The 26000-nt window shown below is 44.7% G+C and overlaps 4 protein-coding genes across 11 annotated transcripts; 2 read left to right on the top strand and 2 right to left on the bottom strand.

The window, feature by feature from the left end:
* Positions 1–4180: 4180 nt before the first annotated feature.
* Positions 4181–5942, bottom strand: LOC131104851 (uncharacterized). Of its 2 annotated transcripts, none has more exons than XM_078796664.1 (3): positions 5700–5942; positions 5248–5465; positions 4181–4423 (listed from the first exon to the last, which is right to left on the bottom strand). In XM_078796664.1, exons 2-3 carry the CDS (start codon positions 5410–5412, stop codon positions 4286–4288), a joined length of 303 nt encoding a protein of 100 aa, XP_078652790.1. In that variant the 5' UTR covers positions 5413–5465; positions 5700–5942; the 3' UTR covers positions 4181–4285. The 2 variants fall into 2 exon arrangements, with proteins under 2 accessions (XP_078652790.1, XP_057908413.2); XM_058052430.2 differs by having other exon boundaries at positions 5248–5522; positions 5700–5941.
* Positions 5943–7428: 1486 nt separating this feature from the next.
* Positions 7429–9988, top strand: lipt1 (lipoyltransferase 1). 6 transcript variants are annotated; one of them, XM_058052427.2, is made up of 4 exons: positions 7429–7501; positions 7946–8427; positions 8513–8734; positions 8831–9988. In XM_058052427.2, the coding sequence occupies exons 2-4, from the start codon at positions 8202–8204 to the stop codon at positions 9241–9243; spliced, it is 861 nt and encodes a 286-aa protein (XP_057908410.2). In that variant the 5' UTR covers positions 7429–7501; positions 7946–8201; the 3' UTR covers positions 9244–9988. The 6 variants fall into 6 exon arrangements, with proteins under 6 accessions (XP_057908410.2, XP_057908408.2, XP_057908407.2 ...); XM_058052425.2 differs by having other exon boundaries at positions 7440–7501; positions 7899–8427; XM_058052424.2 differs by having other exon boundaries at positions 7451–7479; positions 7899–8427.
* Positions 9989–10482: 494 nt separating this feature from the next.
* Positions 10483–20197, top strand: eif5b (eukaryotic translation initiation factor 5B). Its single transcript, XM_058051901.2, has 26 exons — positions 10483–10646; positions 11490–11600; positions 11676–11739; positions 11827–11979; positions 12065–12548; positions 12638–12771; positions 12853–12930; positions 13000–13150; positions 13220–13312; positions 13400–13483; positions 13563–13622; positions 13704–14011; positions 14402–14509; positions 15279–15389; positions 15468–15535; positions 15638–15779; positions 15848–15979; positions 16090–16272; positions 16398–16559; positions 16828–16959; positions 17030–17161; positions 18086–18162; positions 18404–18568; positions 18642–18780; positions 18857–19018; positions 19705–20197. Exons 1-26 carry the CDS (start codon positions 10612–10614, stop codon positions 19810–19812), a joined length of 3576 nt encoding a protein of 1191 aa, XP_057907884.2. The 5' UTR covers positions 10483–10611; the 3' UTR covers positions 19813–20197.
* Positions 20198–20236: 39 nt separating this feature from the next.
* bco1l (beta-carotene oxygenase 1, like) lies at positions 20237–25048 on the bottom strand. Of its 2 annotated transcripts, XM_058051904.2 has the most exons (11): positions 24939–25048; positions 24606–24734; positions 24359–24488; positions 23098–23245; positions 22883–23030; positions 22589–22809; positions 22242–22508; positions 20905–21010; positions 20751–20845; positions 20570–20681; positions 20237–20501 (listed from the first exon to the last, which is right to left on the bottom strand). In XM_058051904.2, the coding sequence occupies exons 1-11, from the start codon at positions 25000–25002 to the stop codon at positions 20347–20349; spliced, it is 1575 nt and encodes a 524-aa protein (XP_057907887.2). In that variant the 5' UTR covers positions 25003–25048; the 3' UTR covers positions 20237–20346. The 2 variants fall into 2 exon arrangements, with proteins under 2 accessions (XP_057907887.2, XP_057907886.2); XM_058051903.2 differs by having other exon boundaries at positions 20570–20845.
* Positions 25049–26000: the final 952 nt, after the last annotated feature.

Here is a 26000-nt window from a genome sequence, read left to right as displayed (position 1 = left end):
ATCAAGTCTGCTATCACATCTTTTGACAGCGGCTCAGAAACACAAAAACAAGCCTGCTGATATTCTTAGCTCGCTCACGTCTTTTGACTGTCCTTCTCCAACCCACACACACACTCCCTCACTTCTTCCCCCTGCTAATACACGCCTCTTGGAGGTCAATATGTGTCTAACAAGCTGCCGGTTTGTAATTGTCCGTGAGGCTCATCAAATGTGCGTCAATCATACTTTACCGTGGCTGACATCTTGACAGCTGTCAGTGGTCGTTACGGAAAGTGATGGAAGATATCAAGGTTGCTTTCCACAATATCCTTCCTGTTTCAAAGGGCCTCTTTTTGTTTTGAAATATATGGTAAAGGATAAATATGTAAGATGAGACGTTTTGGTGTTAGCAGATTACAGTATATTTGGAGTCAAAACTAAGTTAGACCACCGTTGCACTTTTATGGAACATATAACAAAAACATGCATCAGAAGTTGTAAACAAAACAGTGCAAACTGCACTCGTGTGAATGACAACAAAATGTGCTAATAAGTAGCATTTTGCTGTGAGAAACATGTTTAGTAGTTTGATCGCAGTCTGCATGTTGGATTTCACTTTTTTTTCCAATACTGCTACAGTGCACAGCAGTGGAGCAACAACATTGTGACACATTAAGTCATCCACGGTATTGCACTTTTAAGGCCAACCCAGCTAGGAGTTCAATTCCACCCTCTGCCATCTCTGTGCGGAGTTTGTATGTCCTCCCACATTCCAAAAACATGCTAGGTTAATTGGGTTAAATGTAGTTTTTGGGGTCATATGTATGTTCAGTATCTGTATGTGACATCATACAAAAAGTGTAAAGAGCATTTCTGGGCACATATTCCTTAAAAAGGTTAACAGTTTGGGAAGGCCCAAAGACTCCATATTTTCATCAATATGAATGACTGTATATGAATGTTTAATTGCTCTTGAGCAGATGCAATCTTTCATCGTTTCCTATGTCGACATCTGTCTATTCATCAAGCTCAAACATTCTCACTCCTGCTCGTCAAGGAGTGAGTATGTATTGATCCAAAGTGAATGAATGAACTGTGCATCAGAACCTGTGACGGGAGGAAGGAGAGTGCTCGCTCAATCAACAGACGCATCAACCTCTTAAAGTAAAAGATGAACTCATCTTGGCTGGTTTCCTTGTTTCTAAAAAAAAAGGCAAAGTGCATACATTATACATACATGCTGTAATTTCATGGTGAGACAGGCAATAAGTAGCCGTGTCCCTGCTTTTACCTGATGATGGGGTGGATGCCCCTGACCTGGGGCGTACTCTCCAGAACACTAAGAGTCTGGGGGAGGGGTTGGGCTTGGCGAGCGGAGGCCAGGGCTGCCCTGTAACCACGGCAACAAATAGAAAAGCGGGGGTGGTGCGGGTTAAGAGGAGGAGCGGAAAGAGAGAAGGTGGGCATCAGCATCAACCACTTTGGCATGAATAACATTAAGTGTGAGTTCATAAAATGTGCACATCCACTTGTGAGTTCATAGCACAAATTATTTTGTTATTGCTGGTGTAAAACAGCTTGATGATCCATTTGCAAGAGCAGAAACAAAATAGCAAAGCACACAGTGCCGTGTTAGCACAATTTAGTGGAAAATCACAACAGAAAAGAGACCGTGAAATTCTATTTCCAAAAAAAAGATCTCTCCTCTTTGTCGTCCATATTTTGGTCTCAAGTAATTGTAAGAATTCTCCAAGACTCCACACATAGAAGATGAGTTTTGATGTATTAATTAGCCCGTTACACCCACTAACAATGATGCGGTCATGGTGACGAGCATCACACTCCAAACAGCTACAGTACCAACAATGTCACTTAGATACAAGCTAGCCAGATGCAAAGAAGAGAGAAATCATAGCAAATCTGTTCACATATCCCAGCCAAGTTTCCTCTATGGGGAGAATTTTGGACGAAAGAAAACGATAACAGAGGGGCCACAGAAGGATGAAGAACAACAGATAAGAGGAAGAGAAATGAAAGGGCACAACATCAAGGTGGCTGAATGGATGACGGACCAGCTATGTTGCTATCAGGATAACGATCAAGAGATATTTACTTGTGTTGTTGTAATGTAAATAAGTTGCCGGTCTGCACTGACACTGGCTAAATGTAGTCTGCGTTGTTTCCTACTTTTTAAAGACGAGGTGGGAGACTGCAATTCCTTCGCCAACCGGAGGGGGCGTTTATTTCCCCTGCACACAACAAACAAAATGTAAAACACGTTTCCTACATAAAAAACAAACTCCTTACAACTAAATTATCTAACAGTAAAGTTTACAAGGTGTGTTTACATACTGTACATCATATAAGCACATATTGGGGTGAAACGCGTAACATATTGTAATGACCTTTAGGGGTATTATGTGTTGTATTTGAGAGATATGTTCCGGGGTTGGGAAGGAAAAGGGGTGACGGACAGGAAGCGAGGCAGAACCCGCATGTTAGAGAATTGTAACCGTGGGTTACGGCCGCTACAGTAGCCCTTGTTAGGGATCATTGTTCTTGGACCTTAATTTAAAAAAACAGCTGTTGTTTCGCCCGCCTGGATTTGGTGTTTGGCTGAGCGTATAGTGTTACAATATTCACACTTTATACATTTAACAATTATGCTACCACCGACTAGCATACCTCGTTCCTCAGCAGTCCATAAGGCGACTGAAGAGAAGCGCGCCAGAAAGGCAGGAAGTGACGTCACATGATGTCATAGTTCACACAACAAAAATAAATGCAAATACAATAATGGACTATGTTTTTAAAAATGCATATAGCGACAAATACATACAAGAAATGAATTATTGGCGAAATAAAATTAAGTAAATCAACACATCGGTTACACATACAGTACCATATGGTTGCCATTTATTTGAGGTCGAGAGATGAAAGTCAAGGCATTTCAGTCCGGGGGGGGGGGGTGTTGAGAGAATGATAGACAGGATAAAGACCCCTCTACCTGACGCTGAGCCGTGGATGTTTGTGCGATGAAAGAGTGCAATTCATCATGAGTGTGTGACAATTGCACACAATTGTGGACATTATGGTGCTGTAATAATAAATAAAGACTCTATAATATAACTGATATTTATGTGAAACATTCTCAAAACAACACGACTTGATTATGGCCAATAAGCCTCCTTTTGCGCAGTACATTTTTTGGCCACTAGAGGGTATGATTGAGCGATGTAATTGCTTTCAAATACACACAGAAAATAGACATTTTACTTGATCAATTCATTACAATTATACCGGTTTAGGCACATCAATTATTTATTCATTATACCAAGTCAATGTTTGGTATGTTTCCAACTTTGTGGCAGCGCCCATCAATGGCAAGGAGGGAAACGCCACACAATCACCAGCCAATCCCAGGGCACATATAGACAAACAACCATTCACACTCACATTCATACCTATGGACAATTTGGAGTGGCCAATTAACCTAGCATGTTTTTTGGAATGAGTACCCGGAGAAAACTCACACATGCACAAGCAGATTCTGACCCAGGTCTTCCCAATCTCCTGAGAGTGTGGCCAACAACTACTTGGGTGCGACCCATTTAATTCTGATAAAACTGCTTTCCCCCCAGTGTCCATGAGTAGAGGGTATGTGGCTTCAGGTCAAAAAGGTTTGTTTGAGAGTTTGGGAGTCACTGTTCTCGTGGGAGTGCTCTCCATACTTTAGGGGTGGAGTGGGCCACAAATTCGGCCCTGGACTTTAGACTCCAAACATGAGAAAGGATACTTCTTTTTTGGTGCTGCAGGGGCCTCCTTAAGCTATTGAACTGTCATCAAAGGATGTTTGTTTTTCCACACAGGGTCACATATTAGCACAGTTTTAGTTAAATAAATAATGACACAGTGTAATCATTTGTGTGTTGTTCTTATCTGGTTGTATTCAGAACATTGATGATGATATTTTTTTATACCTAAAAATAACCAAAGAGGCTCTCTTTGCTTTTTTGAAAGATTTATTAAAATGGATAGAAGACAAGTTGAAAGACGAGTGAAAGGCTTGAGAAGGCGTTGGACCACATGGGTTGGACAAGCATGAAAGGAGAATTGACCTCACAAGGCTGCGTTTAATACTCATTTTCCAGGTGAATTCATTTATTAAATTCTTTTTAAAAATCAAAAACCAACGCCGGTCTACTTCATGCAAATGGTTTTACTGTCATGGCAAACAAAAATTGTGACAAGGAAAAAAAACAACAACAACCGACAAATTCATAGTGAAGCTCCATTCTCTGTGTCGTCACGCTTTGCTGGACGTTGCTCGATGATTCTCCATCACCACTCCCACAGCGGAGAGCGGCATGGCGTACGAGGCAGCCAGGGTCTGCAGGCCGCACACCAGGCAGCGCCAGGTGAAACTGCAGGCCTTCTTGAGGTTCTACCCATGAGAAAGTATCCAGTAAGTCAAGTATATTGTATACTGTAAGGCCGGCGCTCTGTGTTTTAAGCTCAAAGGTCAAACTTGGCACACCTACGGTATGAATTGATTATCATTTCAGTGTCTCAAACGCACGTGAAACATAATAAACAATCCAAATTTGCGGCGTCACTCTTCAATCACGGTTTTCAAAAATACATAATTAATAATAATCTTTTTCATGCTTGAATACAGCCTATTAGTTTTAAAAAAACTATGCGTAAAGTTCAATTTGAAGTATTTTGTTTGCCTAAATTAAGAATTTCAAGCATAAAAATGACACAATGAGCTAAAAAAAAACAGAAAACTGCACTTTTTAAAAATTTTGCCCATCATCCACAATCTTTATGCGACATAAACACAAATATTATTCTTTTTTCTGTTTGTTCTAAAGATATAAAAATAACTAAAAAAAGACAGCTCATTACTGCATGTAACGGTATCCACCTACGCCACTATTAAAATACCTCCAACAAGGTTTTATTGTTTTATATACCATATTTTCCGGACTATAAATCACACTTTTTTTCATAGGTTGGCTGTTCCTGCGACTTATACTCCAGAGCGACTTGTACACTCAAAAATATAAACACAATAGCACCGTTAGCCTTATCTTTTGGTAGTGGTCTGAGGTGTTGTGAGCTCAGCACTGATGCTGCGGTGAAGCTCATCACTAACAACTAGTAGCTAATTGCTGCGGTATGGCTAAGTGTCAATACACCATTCAAGTAGTTTGATGGCCATAACATGAAGCTTTCATAACAACAACACAGTCTGTCTCTTACCTTCTTGTACTTCTTCCTCCTTCTCTTCCTCTTCTCCTTTTTCCTCAACCTTTCCTCAGATGTTTCCTCAATCCCATCATCTTCGATCAAAGGTTCATATTTATCTGGCAGGACAGCAAAGTAAACTTCCTTGGAGGTTTTCTGCAGTGTCTCCTTTGTTCCCATCGCTTGTTGTTTGTCAAAGTTGTTGTCTGAGTCCTCCACGGCTGAGGGAGGACCTTTGAAGAGAGGAGTCCAACTTTATTTGTTGCCTGCAGCAGGAGCTCTGTCAGCTTCTACATAAATGCGAGATTAGGCAAAGAATGCAGCAATAGTTATTTGGTCAGATCTTTACGCTCTCGCCACTAAATTGTCTCTGGGAAGAACCTTCTCTGTTTGCTGAACTGAATAAACACAACTGCCGCTGAGTCAACAACAAAACATATCAAGATGATAATACAACTAGAACCTACTTTAACTTAACGTTTCACTGAAGGTTATCTGGTCGCGTCCAAATGTTGTAGTCCTGCTCCAGAGTCTGGATTAAGTTTGCCATTCCAGGGAAATATGCCTCATAGAGTGGACCAACGTTCTTGTCGTTGTGTCCTGACAGTTGAACTGGCACAACCCAAGTACACAAGCATCACAAACGTTGGGTGTAAACACAAGTCGTGACACATGTGAATACAAGATAGAGCCTTGAAAGTTTTCCTTTCCGGCCCGGCGGAGCATAACCCCACACGGCGATGGGAGGAGCTGCTGCAACACCTGCACACCAATAAAATAAAACTACTCTACTGGGTATGGAGTTAATTATCTTCTGACTTCTGACTCGCAGCGAGAGTGGATGAACACACGAGTAATACCAGTTTTCATGAAATATTCATTTTAGTCTATAGTTCTGTCTTAGTGAATCAAAGCCATTTTTCCAATCAGTTCTTGATATGTCACCATTGATGTACGCCCACTACAAGCCTTGCATCATGAATGATTTACTTTTAGACCACAGCTTTGACTGTTGGTTTTTAACTGAGGTTTGGCTGCACGGGTCAGGTGCTTGTCGACAGGTCTTGTCGAAGCCTCACCGCCACATTTTCATTTTGCACCATTAACTATAAAATCCTAAAATAAAATCATAAATAAAATAGAAATAAATAACATAGAAGACCAAATACATCTGCTGCTTTTATCAATGAATTTTTTGTATTTTTATAAGTTCCCATTTTTGGTCAAGGTCAATTTCAAATGTATTTATATAGCACATTTCCAACAGTTAACTGGCCAAACATCCAACATAACACAAAACACACATCCGTAATAAGTAGTCATACAACTAAAGGTAAAAGTAAGAAAGTGAAAGGTAAAAACAGTGCACAGAATAATGACACTTAATGTGCCACAAAAAAACAATAAAATAAAAACTAATATAAAAAATAATAAAAATTTAAAAACTAACTGTCCACACCATCTAAAGGAGCTGGCTTGCTAAAAAAAAAAAAAACAAGAATTTCCGTTTTTCCCTCGTTGTTTTTTATTTTAACCAGTAGATAATAGTTTAGACCTTGTTTCAAAGGAATCCAAGTAATACTAGCAGGTTTGACAACAATCTGGCACTGCCTGAGGAGACGTCAAGGCTTAAGAAGGCTTGGATGGAGAGCAGACTCCTCTGCAGTTTTCACACGAGACAGTAGAGGGCAGCAGACCAAGCGAACTCAAATCATGACAATCACCTGCCTGAGCCAACGGGGGTCCTGGATGGAACTGAATGGAATCTATCTAACCTCTGAAGTGGCTGCAAATTGTATTCAAGTTTTTAATGAATATTAGGGGGGAAACTAGGCATGTTCCGATTAGTGCATTAGTGCACAGCTAGAAGAACTGGGTTCGATTCCCCCCTCGGGAGTTTGCATGTTCTCCCCGCGCATGCGTGGTTTTTCTCCGGGTACTCCGGTTTCCTCCCACATTCCAAAAACATGCTAGGTTAATTGGCCACTCCAAATTGTCCATAGGTATGAATGTGAGTGTGAATGGTTGTTTGTCTATATGTGCCCTGTGATATCTATAGATACAGTGTACAGTATTATCTCAAGTACCCCCTAGGTACCTTGAAGTACCTCATTTGCGAACCTTAATATCAAAAAGGTTGTTTTTTTTAATAAATTCATTGTGGTCGGAACGTTTCTCTCAGTGAGCGCTTGTAGCTGTACGTCAGGTTTCCTTGACGGACACAACTAATCGACCCAATCGACTGAGGTATCTATTCTTGGCTTTCGCAGTAAGCAATCTTTGTTTCGTGATATTTAAATGGCATAATTATTTCTTGCTCACATTTGTGTAAAAATACGTGTGCGATTTCGATCCCGAAATGTGGCTAAACTGTACAAAGTTATCAGCATGAAGCAAGGACAAGTCCCTGACGTCACGCCTTAACGCAGATGAAGTGATCAATGTCATTTCACATAATAGTTTTAAATGAATGAACACAATACATATTGAAAATGTAAACAACTGCTATCGTATTTACTTAGAGTAGAGGATGCAAGTAATAATAACGTAATAATAAGTAATAATGTCATTTTTAAGGTTGACGTCACTGTATGCCTGTGTCACCCATCCATCCCATTCCTTTATCGCTTATCATTATCCTTGTTTTAATTTTCCACTATGTGGAGGTGACTACCATGTTCTCAAACATTGGAAGGTCATTGTCTCTCTTCAGACGCTCTTCGGGTGGCTGCGGTTGTCCAACAGTCGCTCAGGTAACCCGGGCCTGCAGTAGTCTGCTGACTGACAGCAGCAGAGGGCTTGTCCTGTACTCCCAGTCCACAGACGTCTATGAGAACCTTTCCCTGGAGGACTGGATCGAGGCCAATGTAGACCTGCAGCAACGCAACATCCTGCTCCTGTGGCGCAACAGGCCAGCCGTGGTCATAGGGCGACACCAGAATCCCTGGAAGGAGTGCAACCTGTCACTCATGAAGCATTCAGGGATAACGTTAGCCCGAAGGCGAAGTGGTGGAGGCACTGTGTTCCATGACCTTGGGAATCTTAACATAACCTTCTTTGCGTCGAAGAAGGCGTATGACCGCCAGAGGAACCTGAAGGTCATCACTGAGGCTCTGAAAAGTCTGCGACCCGGACTGGAGGTCGAAGCCACTAAAAGGCTGGACATCTTTCTGAAGGGGCATTACAAGATCTCAGGTGGGGTTTAAACCAGCTACAACTACAGCGGTAAAGGTGTTTGTTATTTGCTTTTATTTGTCTATTGTCCTATTGTTGACCCCAGGAAGTGCATCGAGAATCAGCAGGAAGTCATCATACCATCACTGCACACTCCTGCACTCAGCTGACCACTCTGCCCTCTCCACTGTGTTGCGCTCGTCCTGCCAAGGTCTCTGCAGCAACGCCACGCCCAGTGTGCCTTCACCCGTGGCTAATCTGACGGACTATGACCCCACGCTGCAGTGGAAAGAGCTGCTGGATGCTTTGGCAGACCAGTACAGTGCAGGTACTGGTTTCTCTGAGTGCCTGGTGATGTTTGTTTACCACTATCTGGTGGGTTCTGGCTTATTTGCTTTGCTTTCTGTGTCGCACGTCTCCTCAGAGTTTGGTATCAACTCCGCAAAGACTCTTGTGAATCCAGCTGATGAGTCAGCATTTCCAGGTCTCAGCAGGGCGGCGGAAGAACTGCGAGGATGGGACTGGGTATTTGGAAAGACACCAAGGTTCAGTGTCCAAACGCCGCTGAAACTGACCGATGACTGTTCATCGGATAAAGACACGGCACGGCTGTGTTTAGAGGTCAAGAATGGCCTGATTGAGAACTGCAACTTGGACCTTCCGACTGATTGGCTTCCACGTGGCCTCAGCAGCAAGCTGAGCGCGGTGCTGGAAGGAGAGCGATTTTGTCCGCAACGTGTAGCTGCAGCTTTTTCTGTGCTGTTGCATTGTGAGAGCGGCGAGCAACAGAACAGACTGCAGAGACTATGTGACGCCATATTGGCTGTCATGGGCTGAAAGAATTTCTTGGCAGGCTTCTGAAAGACATTTCCTGGTTCTGCCATGAAGTTAACGCTGACAAATAAAATAAGTGAGCAATAGTGCACAAACAAAGTTGGGTGGGCTGCATTTGAAGGAGCCGTCAAATTGGGACAATCTTCATAATGATGTCGTTTGTCAAGTGTGTCATTGAACTGACCAGTGCTGACTCCAGGCTGCAGAGTAATTCCAGTTGAATTGGTTGGTTTTCTTCCATGCGGAGACCTCAGCCCTGCACTACAAGCAAGTTTAGGATATCGCCAAATATTCAAGATGTGAGATAAGCAGTACTACGAACATTGATAACAATTTTATAACAACAAGGATTTTAAATTAAAAAAGGGCCACTGTTAGCAGCACAATGAAGCACAGTCTCTTACTTCACTCAGGAAGAACAATCCATTATATCAAGTGTGATGAATATTAAACAATGACTTGATAAAGGAAACACGCTTGTCGCTGCTCAATACAAGAGAGAAGGCTGTCAGAATGTATACGTCAATGTATACTACCTTTAACAAACACAGATAATATACATTTGGCCTGCAATATATTACCGCTACTGATTACTGGTGAAGTTGACCTTTTTGTTTCATTCTATCAGTGTCAGGGAAAACTTGAGCAAATAAAAATGAAATATAACAATAATATTCAAATCGGTTATGTTACAATAAAATAACATTTTCCTGGAGAAGTATAAAGTGCACGTACTTGTATGCATCTAATGTGCAAAAAGTAGGAACACACATTTTTAGTTACATTTTTTTAATGTGCCTAAGAATTGTTGGAAATGTTTTCACCAAAGTGAATAATTCTCTTCCTTTTTTGTTTTCCTCGTATTAACATTAACGTTGTATTAACATAAAAACAACCTCCTTACTATACATCACCAATATAGTCATGTATACACGTGTACAATGTACACATACACATATTTTATATATGATAACTAGTTAAATCTAAAGTGACATTTAATAGTTTGTTGTATTCAAGAACTCCTTTAATAAAATAAAGTCAAGCCCTGATACCACGCATGCGTAAACTAGCACTTTACTCGCGCTCAAAGAAGAATAAAGAGGTCTCACTTTGTGACTTTTTGCAGGAATCAAACCAAATGTATTGCTACGTAAAAGCATATTTGGCTTTAATATTACCGTTGTGTTGACCAATAATATACTTGTAATGGCAACTAGTCACTTTATACGATCACTACGACACATGTGTGTCCTTTAACAATGACCAGGAAAAGCAAGCAGAGCATGATCTCGTGTGAAGGAACAGACGATCTGTGGCCGATGTGAGCCGTGTGGCATATTGTAGAGAGAAGCGGAGAACCTATGCTGTAGGATGGGAAAGAAACAGAAGAAATCTGGAGAGGACAGGTAGACAGAACATTCACGGAGGTCAGAGTATGGGCTGCCTTCACTTACACACGGTGGCAGCGAGACGTGGCCCGTTAAACCACTGAAACATGCGTGTCAGCTCCACAGGTTCCTCGGTTAGCTTAGCAGCTAGCCGAAGCTAACCACGAGTCAGCGGATGTACGAGTGGCGGTCTAGCGATCATTTGAAGCGTCCGGCTTCACAAATGTCACACAGTAAACAAGCGGGACCGGATTGGCACGCTTGAGCTAACTACAGCCGAAAGATGTCCTGTTTTCTTTCTTTTTTTCTTAGCTGAAGTCAGTCGTTAGTTAGCCGGATAGCTCGGACTGTCTGTGTTTAACAAACAAAGCTAGAAAATGTGTTAAACCTTCACAAGTTTAGATACTCTTGCGTCTGCTTTGACAATGACTATAAATAATAGCCAAATGCCGTTTGGCTATTTTTTATCACATGTCCTCTATAGGTCTTGTGATGTAATGTTGCGTTGAGGGTGAGCTCGTTCACCTGCCGACCGCCATACATCCACTGCTCTGATCGTCACCGTAACACAACATGCTACTGCTAAGGGTGCAGGTTTGGTTTAGCAGTTAAATGTAGTAATAATAATGCCCGCATATTGACTGTAGTCTACTAACTACATTTGACATCATCGTGTGCTCTGGGAGTTTGAATTCCTGTCGTGTGTCGTCCCATTCCGTTTGGGTGTGATGGAACGCAACACTGGGCAAGTCAGCAGTTTGTGCTGTGGAGTTGAAAAGAACAGCCAGAATGATGCTGACATCAGAAGCGCCGCTGTGGTCCTTTCGAATGTTCTTATGTGATACATTTTGACTCCATCAGCACCAAAGATGACGACATTGATGCTCTGGCAGCACAGATAGAAGGAGCTGGAGCCGTAAAGGAGTCAAAAGGGAAGAAGAAGAAGAAAGGAGTGAAAAAGGAGGACTTTGAGTATGTGACATTCTTTTTTTCCACCGTTTCTTGTCTGGGCTGATTAATCCCAAGCATGTTTGTCTCCTGCTGCAGTGAGGATGACATCCTGAAGGAGCTGGAGGAATTGTCCCTGGAGACACATGGTGGGAAGTTCAAGGTGAAGCAGTCTTCAGCTACCAAATGTTTGCAGTCAGCAGGACACACGCATTTCTTCACATTGGTCTTCAAATCATTGTCCTTGCAGAGAGATGACGTGGAAGTGGAAGATGAGAATGTGGAGCCTCCCAAAGCAGAGAAGAAGAAGACCAGGAAGGGGAAGAAGCAGGCTGTCAGCCCTGAAGATGATGAGGACAATGAAGGACCAGCTGATGAGCGGAAGAACGGACAACAGGAGCAGGTGGAATGGAGAAGGACTTTTTGATAGTTTGTAGTTCTTTTACTTTTGTACCTGTTTGTCACCGATGTCATTGTTGCACCCTAAGGTGGCACCCACAGCACCATCTGAGTCTGATGAAGAGAGCAGCTCACGTTCTCGTCTAAAGACCAAAGGAGGTAAAAAAGCTGGCAAGAGACCTTCTGGCTCTGAAGACGAAGGTGAGAGAAGAAAAGAGGGTGGGGGTGTCTCTGAGGAAGATTTGGAGTTAATATCCCGGAGAGACAAGAAGAAAACCACCACCAACAAAGGTAAAGCTACAAAGAGTGATGACGAGGATGAAGAGGATGAAGATGGAGGCTTCAAGATCAAGACAGCAGCACAAAAGAAGGCGGAGAAGAAGGAGAGGGAAAGAAAGAAGAAGGAGGAGGAGAGAATGAAGCAGAAGAAGTTGAAGGAGAAAGAGTCCGGCGCAGATGCAAAAAAAGAACCAGAGAAAACGGCAGAGCCCACAGCTCCTCTCCAGGTATCTCCAGCAGCAGCAGCAGCAGCAGCTGTGGACGAACAGGAAGTGACAGAGCCAGGCGCAGAGGGTAAGATGTCTGCCACTATGGTGAGGGCTGCACTCAGTGAAGAAAGATTCACGTTTGTTGTTGTTGTTGTTGTTGTTGTTGAATTCCAGACGAGGGTGACAAGAAGAAGAAGGACAAGAAGAAGAAAAAAGGAGAGAAAGATGAGAAGGAGAAGGAGAAAAAGAAGGGACCAGGCAAGGCAGCTGTGAAGGCTATGCAGGAAGCTCTGGCCAAGATGAAAGAGGTGTGCTTTTGTGGAACATGGCTGCGATTTACCCACCGTGAGTTGTGGTCCTCGGGTATCAGTGCTCTTCATCTCCTGTAGGAGGAAGAGCGCGCCAAGAGGGAGGAAGAAGAGCGAATCAGGAGGCTTGAAGAGCTTGAACAACAGAGGCTGGAGCAGGTATGAAACCGACATCTCCAAGTCAAGTCTTTCACAAAACAGACATTTGACCTCTTCAACCCCTGGCAGGAGCGTCTTGAGCAGGAGCGTAAAGAAAAGAAGAAACAAAAGGAGAAGGAGCGGCGGGAACGGCTAAAGAAGGAGGGGAAGCCCATGACGAAAGCCCAGAAGGAGGCACGAGCTCGGGCCGAGGCCACACTGAAGCTGCTGCAAGCCCAAGGTGTGCGTTAGGTGAAATGACTGCTTGGCCCGTCATCATCAGCTGACCTGCAGCATGATGTTGGTGTAGGTGTGGAGGTGCCATCCAAAGACTCGGTGCAAAAGAAGAAACCAGTTTATGCAGACAGGAAGAAGAAGAAGCAAATCACGCAAACACCAGAAGGTATTGCTTATAAACTAAATGTTGTGCATGGTGTGCTTTCATAAACGTTAATAAGGATTCATGGAAGTGTGCTCTCGTTCCCAAAAGTGTCAGAGGTGACCTCGCCAGCATCAGAGACAGTAGAACCTGTTGCTCCAGAAACAGAAGCAGTGAAAATTGTAGCTGAGCCAGGTGAGAAGTAGGAGGTCTGAGCATGTTGAAGAAACAGCAAGGTAGATGAACTCTGCGCCTTCTGGCTTATCTACTATAGATGTGAAGCCAGATGTTGCTGTGGACAGCTGGGAGGCCATCGCCAGTGACGAGGAGAAAGGTGAGCAACGATGAAGCATGATGACATTTTGGTCTTTGCTGTCCCCTGTAGCGCCTCGTTCTATGACTGACTCTTTGGCAGAGTTAAAGAAAGTCCACATTGAGGTAAAGGAAGAGCCTGTCCAGCTCGCAGCCAGCGAAGAGGAGGATGAAGAGGAAGAGGAGGAGGACGACGACGAGGATGAGGAGGAAGAAAGCGAAGATGCCCAGGAAGAAGATGAGGAGGAGGAGGAAGAGGAGGAGGGCGAGGAGGAGGACGGCAAGGAGGTTTCAGCAGGTCCGGGGAAGAAGCGGTCAGTGAAGGGGAGTGAAGATGAGAGCAGTGAGGATGATGACGATTGCAGGACAAAGGAGGAGCGCCTGTACGACCGAGCCAGGAGAAGAATTGAGGTGAGCATCTAGGACGGGGTGGACAAACTACGGCCCAGGGGCCACATCCTGCCCGCCAAGTGTTGGAATATGGAAATATTAATAGCGCGCAGGCCACACAGTAAGGAGACCCGAGTTCGATTTGGGTATCTCTGTGTGGAGTTTGCATGTTCTCCCCGTGCATGCGTGGGTTTTCTCCGGGTACTCCGGTTTCCTCCCACATTCCAAAAACATGCTAGGTTAATTGGCCACTCCAAATTGTCCATAGGTATGAATGTGGGTGGGAATGGTTGGAATGGTACTAACTGGACCAGTTAGTATGTCTGACTGTAGATGTTTTGTCGAGTTGCATCTTGAGCACAAAGCCCGTCCTTACTACCCATATCTACCTGGATCTGTGTGTTGTCATAGAAACGGAGAGCGGAGAACCTGAAGAACATCAACATTGACACACTGAGAGCACCAGTCGTATGTGTGCTTGGACATGTTGACACCGGAAAGACCAAGATCCTGGATAAGGTAAGAGTAGTTAGGTAAGACTTGATAGGTTGATGATTGTTTTCTTGATATTGTGTTGTCAATACGAGGTTGGCCACTGGTAGTGTAGTATTTGACAAAGTATTAGCAGGTGCTACAGTTTTTCATGTATTTAATTAAAAGGAAAGGAAATGACTGCAAAACAATCCCAGTTTTACAACAACTAAAAAGATAATGTACACAAACCAATAGACATAAAAGAACAATTCTAAAAAATAACAACTAATGGCAGTAATATCAGCAGCAATAACAACAGTAATACAACAGCCTATATTTCAAGAAAGTCGCTAACTCCGTAGTGTGCGTACACCAGCCATTGTGACTTGGAATAACAGCACCTGTCCATGTTTTCAATATTATTTGGTGGTTCACCGATTATAGTTTTCTGGCCAACCACCTCTCTTTAAAAAGCCTGACCAACGCCTGATACCAATTTTAGAAGAAAATTATAGAAGAATGCTTGCTAATTGCTTGGAATCACACAAACTAACTCCGATAAAGATCACACAACATGCATCAACAATCCATCAAATACAGCACCTACCCCTTCACAAATAAGTCCAATCTTGTGTTTCATGTGCACGGCCATATTAATCTGTAAACCCAATTGACTGCTGATTTAGAAGTAATAGTCCACCTGGAACCCTCCGTTAGCCGAGTTGGTCACTTTGGTTTGCAGCTGTTCAAGTGCTTGCGACCCAGTGCTAGCTTGTTGAGTCGGGTCTGACTTGTTGTTGGCTTTTTCACACAGTTGCGACACACACATGTTCAGGACGGTGAGGCGGGAGGAATCACACAGCAAATCGGAGCCACCAATGTGCCCAAAGAGACAATTGAGGAGCAGACAAAGATGGTGAAAAATGTATGACAACGTACGCTTAGACACTCGCACACATACACACACGCAGTATTGCGTTGTCCTCAGTATTTGTCTATGTAGTTTGACAGAGAGACGATAAAGATTCCTGGGATGTTGATCATCGACACACCAGGACACGAGTCTTTTGGGTGAGGGTTTGTGAAAAATGAAATGTTTGCTAGTTAGCTTAAACAGAGAAAAACACTTTCTGAGCTGAATGAGTGACATGTACCTGTGATTCATATGATCAGTAACCTGAGGAACCGAGGTAGTTCTCTGTGTGACATCGCCATCCTGGTGGTGGACATCATGCATGGTTTGGAGCCACAGACGATTGAATCCATCAACCTGCTGAAGGAGAAGAAGTGTCCCTTCGTAGTGGCCCTCAACAAGGTGATGTCCTATTAAACCCTCAGGCGTGTCGCCCTGCGATGCTTGCTAATGCCACATTTGCTGTTTAGATTGACCGACTGTACGACTGGAAAAAGAGTCCTGAGACAGATGTTGTGGCGACACTGAAGAAACAGAAGAAAAACACCAAAGATGAGTTTGATGAGAGGGCAAAAGCCATCATTGTGGAGTTCGCACAGCAGGTGATGAAAGCTGGTCTTCATAGATTCACCGCTGTAAACGTGCTAGCAGAAAGCAATGTGTCATCTTAATCTGCTTGTATAACCCGCTGTTCTTTTGTTGATGTCCACAGGGTCTCAACGCTGCCCTTTTCTATGATAATAAGGACGCTCGCACTTTTGTGTCACTGGTTCCCACATCGGCTCACAGTGGCGACGGGATGGGAAATCTCATAGCACTTCTTATTGAGCTCACTCAGACCATGTTGGCCCGCCGGCTCGCGTGTTGCAACGAGCTCCGGGCTCAAGTCATGGAGGTACTGTATATTAGTTCACCTGAACTAACACCTGCACTGCAGGCGAGGTGGAGACAAACATTGTTCCGTCCACTTGTGGCACGAATAAAGCCAATTAAAAAGGCTTATCCTGTTGTTTTTGTCAGGTCAAAGCTCTGCCTGGCATGGGCACCACCATAGATGTTATCCTGATCAACGGATGCCTACGAGAAGGTGACACAATCATCGTCCCCGGAGTGGAAGGACCAATCATCACGCAGATCCGAGGGCTGCTGTTGCCACCACCTCTGAAAGAGCTGCGGGTTAAGGTACATGTTTGGCGTCTGCCCATGCAAGCTACACATGCAACATGTATGATCATCTAGCCAGGAGTTGCACTTGGATCTGCTGATAACATGAATAGTATGTTTTTATTCCAGAAAAATGGCACCGTGTACTGTGACTGTTTTCTAAGGAAAAAAATAGTCTTACATTTGCTTCAATATTTATATTTGTCAGGGCAATATTGTTTCTTGAGGGTTATTGCTTTGCCTCTTTTTTGTGATGAATGACGAGATAATTGATTTTTGTGTGTAGAACCAGTACGAGAAGCACAAAGAGGTCTGTACATCTCAGGGCGTGAAGATTCTGGGTAAAGACCTGGAAAAGACATTGGCAGGGCTTCCCCTGCTGGTGGCGTACAAAGATGATGAAATACCTGTGCTGAGGGTAACACGCCAGCCTGCGCACATCAAACACATTTGCAAACAACATGGCTGATGTTTACTGTGGTCCGTAGGATGAACTTATTCATGAGCTCAAACAAACTCTGAGCTCCATCAAGTTGGAGGAGAAAGGAGTGTATGTGCAGGCATCCACACTGGGGTCACTGGAGGCTCTGCTTGAGTTTCTGCGCACATCTAAAGTACCCGTAAGTAGTCCTTATATCTGGCCTTTCTGATCTGCTTCCATTGGTGGGGGAAATAAGTATTTGAACAGGACATGAATCCTTCAGAATTTTCACAGTTGGCATATTGCAACAGAGAGGGACCAAATCTAAAAAAAGAAATCATCCCTCGGCGCCTTGGCCCTGCCTAGAAATTCTGTCCATTAAATGATATACATATTTTTTTAATCCGAATGCTAATGTTAGCACCAATGAACAAAAGAGCCTCACTTAGGCTGAGGCTCAAGAACGCGTCAGAGAAGTCATAGTCAACCTCAACCGACGCAACAGTGCACCGTGGTGCGTTTACTGACCGCCGAACACAGTGGGACAAAACGATGAACATTAGAAGCGACACAACCCATGTAAATGATGGGCTTTCTAACATGAAAGTACCTCAAAGTGAGGGCTTTTCTCATAACCACTAACAGGGTTTCTTTCCCGCCAAGCTTCTTGCTGATGGTGGTGTAGACTAGGCCTGTGACAATATATTGATTATTAAATTATATTGTCACCACTATTTGAGACCAAATTAACAAATAATTTTACAATCTATTATGATATAATATATCATAATGCAACATTTCCTTTTAATATGTCATCTTTTGCTCCAGTAAAGTTGTGGAATTGCTGTTTGTGACTTTTTTTAGCTTTTTGTTCAGCCTAAATGCTGACTTTTCACCTGTTTTAAAGAGCAGCATTTGTTTTGCAATGGAGCAAACATTTTCTGTGAGTACACATGATACATATTTCCCTCAATCAAATGCAAATGTTATTCATATCCTTGGTTTAACTTGTCCGTTACAAATCCTGAACTGTTCATATTTGAGGAACTTTTCACCTACAGCTGACCTTTTCCAACTCTGTGTGTGTGTGTGTGTGTGTGTGTGTGTGTGTGTGTGTGTGTAGTACGCTGGCATTAACATCGGTCCAGTCCACAAGAAAGATGTGATGAAGGCGTCCACCATGCTGGAGCACGACCAACAGTATGTTCACTTCTTATGACTTTCTTTCTATTTAAAAAAAAAACCAACTTTCTGAACCTGTCCTGGTCTGGAGCTTAGTCATGCAGTACTGTTGTACTTGTATTAATTCATTGGGAATGCCACTCGACTAGGGATGTTCCGATCAGGGTTTTATGATCCCGATCATCCATGAGTGAAATTGACCAGTACCAATACCAGTGTCAACATAACGTGACGTGATAATGACGTGGCTGTCCGGCAGGTACGCTGTGATTCTGGCGTTCGATGTCAAAGTGGAGAGGGAGAGCCAGGAAATGGCAGACAGCCTTGGCGTGCGCATCTTCTCAGCTGAAATCATCTACCATCTTTTTGATGCCTTCACAAAGTACCGTGACGACTACAAGAAAGCCAAGCAGGAAGAGTTCAAGTAGGCGCACGTGTTGCTCGCTTGCAGGCCGTGTCTGGCTGTTGATTGACAGTTGTTATGTTTGTCTGTCCAGACATGTGGCGGTGTTTCCCGTGAAGCTGCGCATCCTTCCCCAGTTCATCTTCAACTCCAGAGACCCCATAGTAATGGGTGTGTCCATAGATGCCGGCGTCCTGCGGCAAGGAACACCGCTGTGCGTTCCCAGTAAAGGGGTGAGGGCTGCCATCTTTAGCCGTCTTTGGCTGTGTTGATGATTGTCTGTGCTTGATGTGCGTTTGTGTGCTTCAGTTTGTAGACATTGGTGTGGTCACCAGTATTGAGATCAACCACAAGGCGGTGGATAGCGCCAAAAAAGGTCAGGAGATCTGCATCAAGATTGAACCCATCCCCGGCGAGTCACCCAAGATGTATGGCCGCCATTTTGAGGCCACCGACATTTTAGTCAGCAAGGTTAGTGTCGCCGTGGGCGTGGAAGGAAACGATCCGTACAACTTATTAATAAGTGGAATTAATGGCTTGTTGATGAGATGCCACCCGTATCCATTTTCTATAGCGCTTGTCCTCATTAGGCTCACTGGTGAGCTGGAGCCTACCCCAGTGGACTTGTCGCCAGCCAATCACACGGCACATATAGACAAACGAGTATTTACACCTATGAACAATTTAGGATCTCCAATTAACCAAATATGTACGTAGGTTGTTGTTGATTCGTTTCAAAACTTGTTTGTCTATATGTGCCCTGGGATTGGCTGGCCACCAGGCCAGGGTGGAAGACAGCTGGGATAGGCTCCAGCACCTCCACGACCCTGGTGAGGATAAGCGGTAGAAAATGAATGAATGAATGTTGAGCATGGTTAAATTGGGTACGCTCCTCTGGGGTGCTTGGCTCCCACGTAAAGCGAACCGTGTCGGTTGTTTTGCTGGTTAGAAAGATGAAGTAAGAATTACTGTAACTACACCAACTTCCATTGTGGATATGTTGCATATGTGCAGAACATGATCTAGTATCTATGTCTGGTTTGCATTACATTGAAAAATGTCAATTGCGGACATTTTCTATTGCTGCTATTCTTTCTGCTGAATGAGAGCTTATGAGCGCGTTCTGAGTCTGTAAAAACACCGTCGTTGTGTTGCAGATCACACGGGCGTCCATCGACGCGCTGAAGAACTGGTTCCGAGACGAGATGCAGAAGACGGACTGGCAGCTGATCATGGAACTCAAGAAGACCTTTGAGATCATCTGAGTAACTGGCAGAGGAACAGGAGGCGCCTCGCGATCCCATCACGATACGAAAGAGTCATTTCTGTGAGAACGCTCTCAGTATTCCGACGTGCCTGTTACTCTTGTTCTCCGCTCTCATTCGTGGTTGCCGTTGCTTCCTGTCTGACGCTTAACCAGCCCCTGGATTTGGAGTCTGCCGGGGTGCATTATGGGACGGTACTCACGGGAGCATCAGCAGCAACCTTCGCCGGTCACAAAGACAACTCTTTGTTGATACTTTGCTGCGCGCTTTGTCTGCCATGTTGGCGGGTGGAGAAAAGGGCGGCCAGGACGAGCCTCTGAAATGTTTGACTGCAGCGCTGATGTAATAAAGTCCCATCAAACGTCAACAATGACTGTCAGTAGGCTTCTTGGGAGCTAAAAGAAAAACCATACACAAGTAAACATTTATTTCAAATGTACGTGACATTCTCCTGATCTGGTTTGATGGCATCAATTGGAAGTGCTCGCGGCATCACGGATGTTCTTGTCAAATTGCCAAATCCGCATCTGGCGTTCAGTTGGCGGTGGGGATGTAATGTCCGTGAAGATCCAAGTGAACGCTGACCGGGATGGCGGCCCTGGCTAGCTCCACAAAGGTCTTGGCATTGAGCACCAGCATGAATGGTGAGATGTTTGAGTCCAGAGAGATGACTGATGACAAGATAATGCCTGCAGAGAAGCCAAGTGACTTTCAGAAGAAGTACGCTGGTTGGTAATTAGGTTGGGTCGAAGCTCACCGTCGTCTTCGTCAACAGCTCCCGGCGACGCCACAAATACGGGTTCCGATGGGTAGCAGTTGTCTTGCTGCCACTCGATGTGTGTCCTGGTCCGCGTGTCAAACTTGATGATCTGTGGGTGAAGCGTGTGTACTTGTGTTGTGTGACGCCACTTGTGTGTCGTTGCGTTAGTCGCCCTGACCTTATTGGGTTGCGGTGACCAGTCCACTTTGGACCCGTAGAAGTACCTGTACGTCTTTGCGTTGAACTTGTAGTTGATGTTTGGGAGCTCTAGACCTGCCGACAATGGCGTTCATCATTTTGGGACGTTTCATATCATAGCTGCTGATGCCGACCTTCCAACATGGAGTCCGGCTCACAGTAGATTGCACCATTGTCCTTCATTATCGCCTTGGCGGTCGTGTCCCCCAGAGTCACCAAGTTGGATCCTGTTGGTGTATCCTGTACAACATGAATATTTGAATACTGAGTACTTCATGTAGTTATTACTAATGTAGTCTGATGTTATTATTGGGTGTTCACGGTTGATGCGTTCCTGAGTTTTTTTGTACTGTTCACTAGTTTGACTTGTCCGTGCCGCCATTGCTGAGGCAGCTGATTGGCGCTGCCGTCAAGCTGAAGAAGGAGTCTTATGGAGCACGGCGCTGGTTGAGGCCAAAACCTCCAGAAGTGTGAAGCTTCTGGGATGAGCACCTCGGCACCTCCAGATCAGAGGCCGTGGTTCTCATTCGGAAAAGGGTGGAGTGCTCCCTGCGGGTTGGGAATGAGGTCCTGCCCCAGGTGGAAGAGTTCGAGTACCTCAGGGTCTTGTTCACGAGTGAGGGAGCGTGAGGTCGACAGGCGGATCGGCGTCTACAGTAATGTGGTCGCTGGACCGGACCGGACCGGACTACTGAGCAGCAAATGCTCCTTATATACCCGCCCGGGTAAATTAGTCCCTGTAGAGGTCACTGCAGTCCTAGCATGAGTACTCACGCCAACACTATGAGCCACAACAAGACGTACGTGGAAATACGTTTTTGCTCCAATTTCAATGGATAAGTGTTAAAATGTTGAGCATTGACTGGTAGTATTAATAATAATCATAATAGTATAAAAGTATAAATCAGAAGAAGGTGGCGAGGAAAAGGAGGGGAAAAAAGAGAACAAGAAAAAAGATAAGAAAAAGAGAAAAAAATCAAAAAAATAAAGAAAAAGCGAAATAAACTAATAAAAATTTTAATTAATTTTTTAAAAAATAAATTATAAAATAAAATCATAAATCAGCACTAACTTGCACATTGCATGCATTATTAACGTTATTAGCATTAGCATGATTCTGGCAGTGGTCCTGCTGAGTTGGCGCCAACAGTGTTGCTTTTAGTCATAATCTTTTGGGAACGCCTCATAAAGCTCCATAATAATTATTAGTACTGATTTATTTTTTCCGTATTCTCACTTAATCAGTTAAAGTCAAGCTCAAAGCTGTAAAGTTGGTTTTGAAAGTGTTTGTGAGTGTTTGCGTGGGTTGTGGTCAAATGACACGGTTGACCATAACAAACATGGCAAATATGGAAGAGTGTGGATATAGAGTACTAGCGTATATCTTAGCAAAGTACGTAGTACACCATTAAGAAGTGGATGATGTACTTTGCGGTCACGCATGCCCAGGCATGTCTGATGGCGACTTTACCTTGCTGACATTCAGCGGGAGGACGAACCTCTGGCAGCGAGGCGGTGACGAGTTGGCGTTGGACTCGATGAAGCTGCTGGTATTCAGTCTCAGGTTCTTCATGTAGAACATGTCGTACAGGTTGCTGTCTGCATACGTTATTAGATCGAAGACCACATGGCCGTCGGACTCGTAGGCGTTAATGTGATGGAAGACAACCAGGGCGTCGCCATAGAATTGAGTCAAAACTCTTTTCCCGGTCTTGCGATGGATCAGGTGAAACCAGGTCTGGAAAGAGCAGAGAGTCAGTCGCCGGTTGGTGCGACGGCGACGGCGACGGCGACGGCGTCCCGATGTGTCGTCACAACCTTGTCATCCTTGTCGAACTTCAGACAGCTCCCCCAGTTAACGCCCCGGAGGTAGGCAGTGGCCAGTTTGACCACGTCCAGTTTGAAGGGTTGCTCCACGAACACGATGAAGTTCTCCGTCATGCCAAAGCTGTGGAAGTAGCTCGGGAACAGCGTGGAGCGAAAAGGAAGCGAGGCAATCTGTTGGACCTTCTGAAGGGCTGGCGTCTTCTGCTGGGGATCTGATAGGAATGACGCAGGAACATCGGTATCATACGAGACCACACGCAAGATGACCAATGATCCTGAGAGTACCTGAAGCATCAGCCGGGACTTTAAAGACCACATACTTGGGGGGGCCCAGCCCCATGATGGCCGTGCCCATGTTGTACGTGTTGCCGTCGTCGTCGTAGTGGGGGTGCGCCGTGGCCAAGTTGATGGCAATATGATTCCTGTAGTTGATCTGAAGCAGGCCAAAAGTGGAACACAACAGTTAGTCCAGACTCACCGAGTCTTTGGTTGGGACTCACCCTGCCAACGGTTTCCAGGGTGAAAGGATCGATCTGGTTCATGTAGTTGATTTCCGAAGAAGCGTAGTAGTCCTGGCCGTAGCGGATGATGTTGATCAGGTTGTTGTCGGTGAAGTTGGGGAAGATGTTGCAGAGATGTGTTAATGCTCTGGAGAAGAAGATAGATTGTGAAAAGGAACTTTCCTTCGTCAACGACGTGGTTCCGATGACCTTCAGGTTTCAGAACCATCAGACGAACTCCAATTGACTTACGGAGAATTAACTCATTCGCTTTCACTTTGATATGAGGACTTCTCAACCCTCAGATCAAACTTTCTACACAGTTAAACCAGGGTTGTCCAAAGTGTGGCCCGGGGGCCAGAACAATGACGTAATACTAATTTTCATTTTCATTCATTCTCTACCGCTTATCCTCACGAGTGTCGCGGGGGTGCCGGAGTCTATCCCAGCTGTCTTCCACCCTGGACTGGTGGCCAGCCAATCCCAGGGCACATATAGACAAACAACCATTCACACTCACATTCATACCTATGGACAATTTGGAGTGGCTAATTAACCTAGCATGTTTTTGGAATGTGGGAGGAAACCGGAGTACCCGGAGAAAACCCACACAGACAGCCGAGGGTAGAATCGAACTCGGTTCCGCTAGCTGTGAGACCTGCGCGCTAACTAGCATAAATTTGAAATATTAAAAGAAAAACTATGGTTGTTTTTTTGTTTTATGAGAAACAAACAAAACCAAATGAAGGTGTCATTTTTGAAAAATGAGCTTGTTAAAAAGTTATGCTAACGTAATAATAACTTAATAGTATTGTGAGAAGAAAATGGACAATTCTCAAAAAGATCCGCGGTGGCGACCCCGTAATCAGGAAAAAGCCGAAAGAACAAAACATAATTTAAAGAGGAGGTCAAAATAAACGGTTAAGAATTGAAGATCACGGCTCGATCTGCAAAAACGGCCACCAAACCGGAAGTCCGGTTTAAAGTTCTATCCATAAAAATAATCATCAGAATGGGTGGCAAAGGGCGGAGTCTAACCCTGACCGGAAACGGTTCTGACTGATTGCCGGCAATGCGAACCAAACTCTGACATCGGTCTCCCAGGGAAGGAATCAGCTAGTCCGACACCCCATACTCCCGTGGTATTCCCCACAGAATTCCTGTCAGAACACGATGGAATGACTGATTGGGCCCCCTCGAGGGCCCTGCCATGACCGCTCCTCCCAAAACTGAAGCGGTGATTGACACATGGGTGACATACCGGGAGAAGATGTTTTTGCAGGGGTCAGGATAGATCATGGTGCCAAACTCGGAGACGACAATCCGGTCGGCCTTGATGTTTTTCTTGTACGTGTGGCTCTTTAAGAACTGACTTCTGTAGAACACCTCACCTGGAAGCACGCAGATCCCAACATCAGCGGAAGAGCAGCATGACGTTTTGGGATGAAACGTGGCATCGACGTAGGAAGCCACGTAGGAAGCCACGTAGGAAGCCACGTCGGACTCACCGTCCTTGAAGGTGAAGCTGTGGAGGAGTGACATTCCATCAAACCAATGGTTGTACTCCGTGTCGCCCACGGAAAATAGACCGGGCCCGTTCCGGAGCAGCGTGCCCTGCAGCCATGACGGCACACGGCCTGCACATGAACACAGGTCAAAGGTCACAGTCACAACAGTACAAACCCGTCACCAAATCATCGACTTTCTGCATGAAGGTAACCATTAGCCAACCGTTAGCCAACCGTTAGCCAACTGTTAGCCAACCGTTAGCCAACCGTTAGCCAACCGTTAGCCAACTGTTAGCCAATCATTAGCCAATCATTAGCCAACCGTTAGCCAACCTTTCACTTCAGCTTTCACCGGCTCCGGTGTTTCCTTCCCGTTCTGGCGGAATATCGATTGCATTTCACAGCTCAGATGGACTGGTTTGTTGGTTTGTTTTCCCCGAGTGTTGCTCAGCGGCTGCCAACCCCCCGCCCCGCCCCCCCCCCCCCCCCCCCGACCTGGACTGGATGCACACACGCCCTCCCCGCTTGTCTATCAGCAGATAAGCTGCAAACTTTACTCTTGTGATTTTCACAATCAAATATTCCACCGGTATTTGACATCACTGAGTCATAACTTTTCACCACTTTCAATTCATAACTTTATGTTTTCATGTTGCTTACATGCTTTTGTTTTGGATTCTCAAGGCTCTGCTTTTAATTTGAAGGGGCATTTGCATCCATCTCGTTTGTCTCAAATTTGATGTCTTGGCTCATCACATGACAACATGGGAATCTACCGCTGGAGCCTATCCCAGCTGTCTTCCACCCTGGACTGGTGGCCAGCCAATCCCAGGGCACATATAGACAAACAACCATTCACACTCACATTCATACCTATGGACAATTTGGAGTGGCTAATTAACCTAGCATGTTTTTGGAATGTGGGAGGAAACCGGAGTACCCGGAGAAAACCCACGCATGCACGGGGAGAACATGCAAACTCCACACAGAGATGGCTGAGGGTGGAATTGAACTTGGGTCTCTTAGCTCTGAGGCCTGCGCGCTAACCACTCGATCACCGTGCGAAAAATAAAAACACAGCAGTAGCTCCGATATGTAGCTTCACATTTGGGTTGATGCCATAGGCGTTGTGAGCGCGTGCTGAGGGGTGAAGCTAATGGCTAGCCAGCTACTAGCTAGCCTGCTACTAGCTAGCCAGCTACTAGCTAGCCTGCTACTAGCTAGCCAGACATAACAATGTTCATAATGTCGCTGTAACTTCAATTTAGCTTTGTTTGGAGTTTTTTCCGAAGACTTTATAGGCAGAATGTGTTTCCCATTAGCTGTATTCTGCATATTTTTAGCTGTTTTAATATCTTTAGAAGTCACAGAGAAGCGAAAGGGATCCGTATGTCA

Source organism: Doryrhamphus excisus, linkage group LG15 (genome assembly GCF_037039965.1).
Source record: "Doryrhamphus excisus strain RoL-2023G ecotype Guam linkage group LG15, RoL_Dexc_Guam_v1.1, whole genome shotgun sequence".
NCBI lineage: Eukaryota > Metazoa > Chordata > Actinopteri > Syngnathiformes > Syngnathidae > Doryrhamphus > Doryrhamphus excisus.
This window is presented reverse-complemented; position numbering and strand designations above follow the sequence as displayed.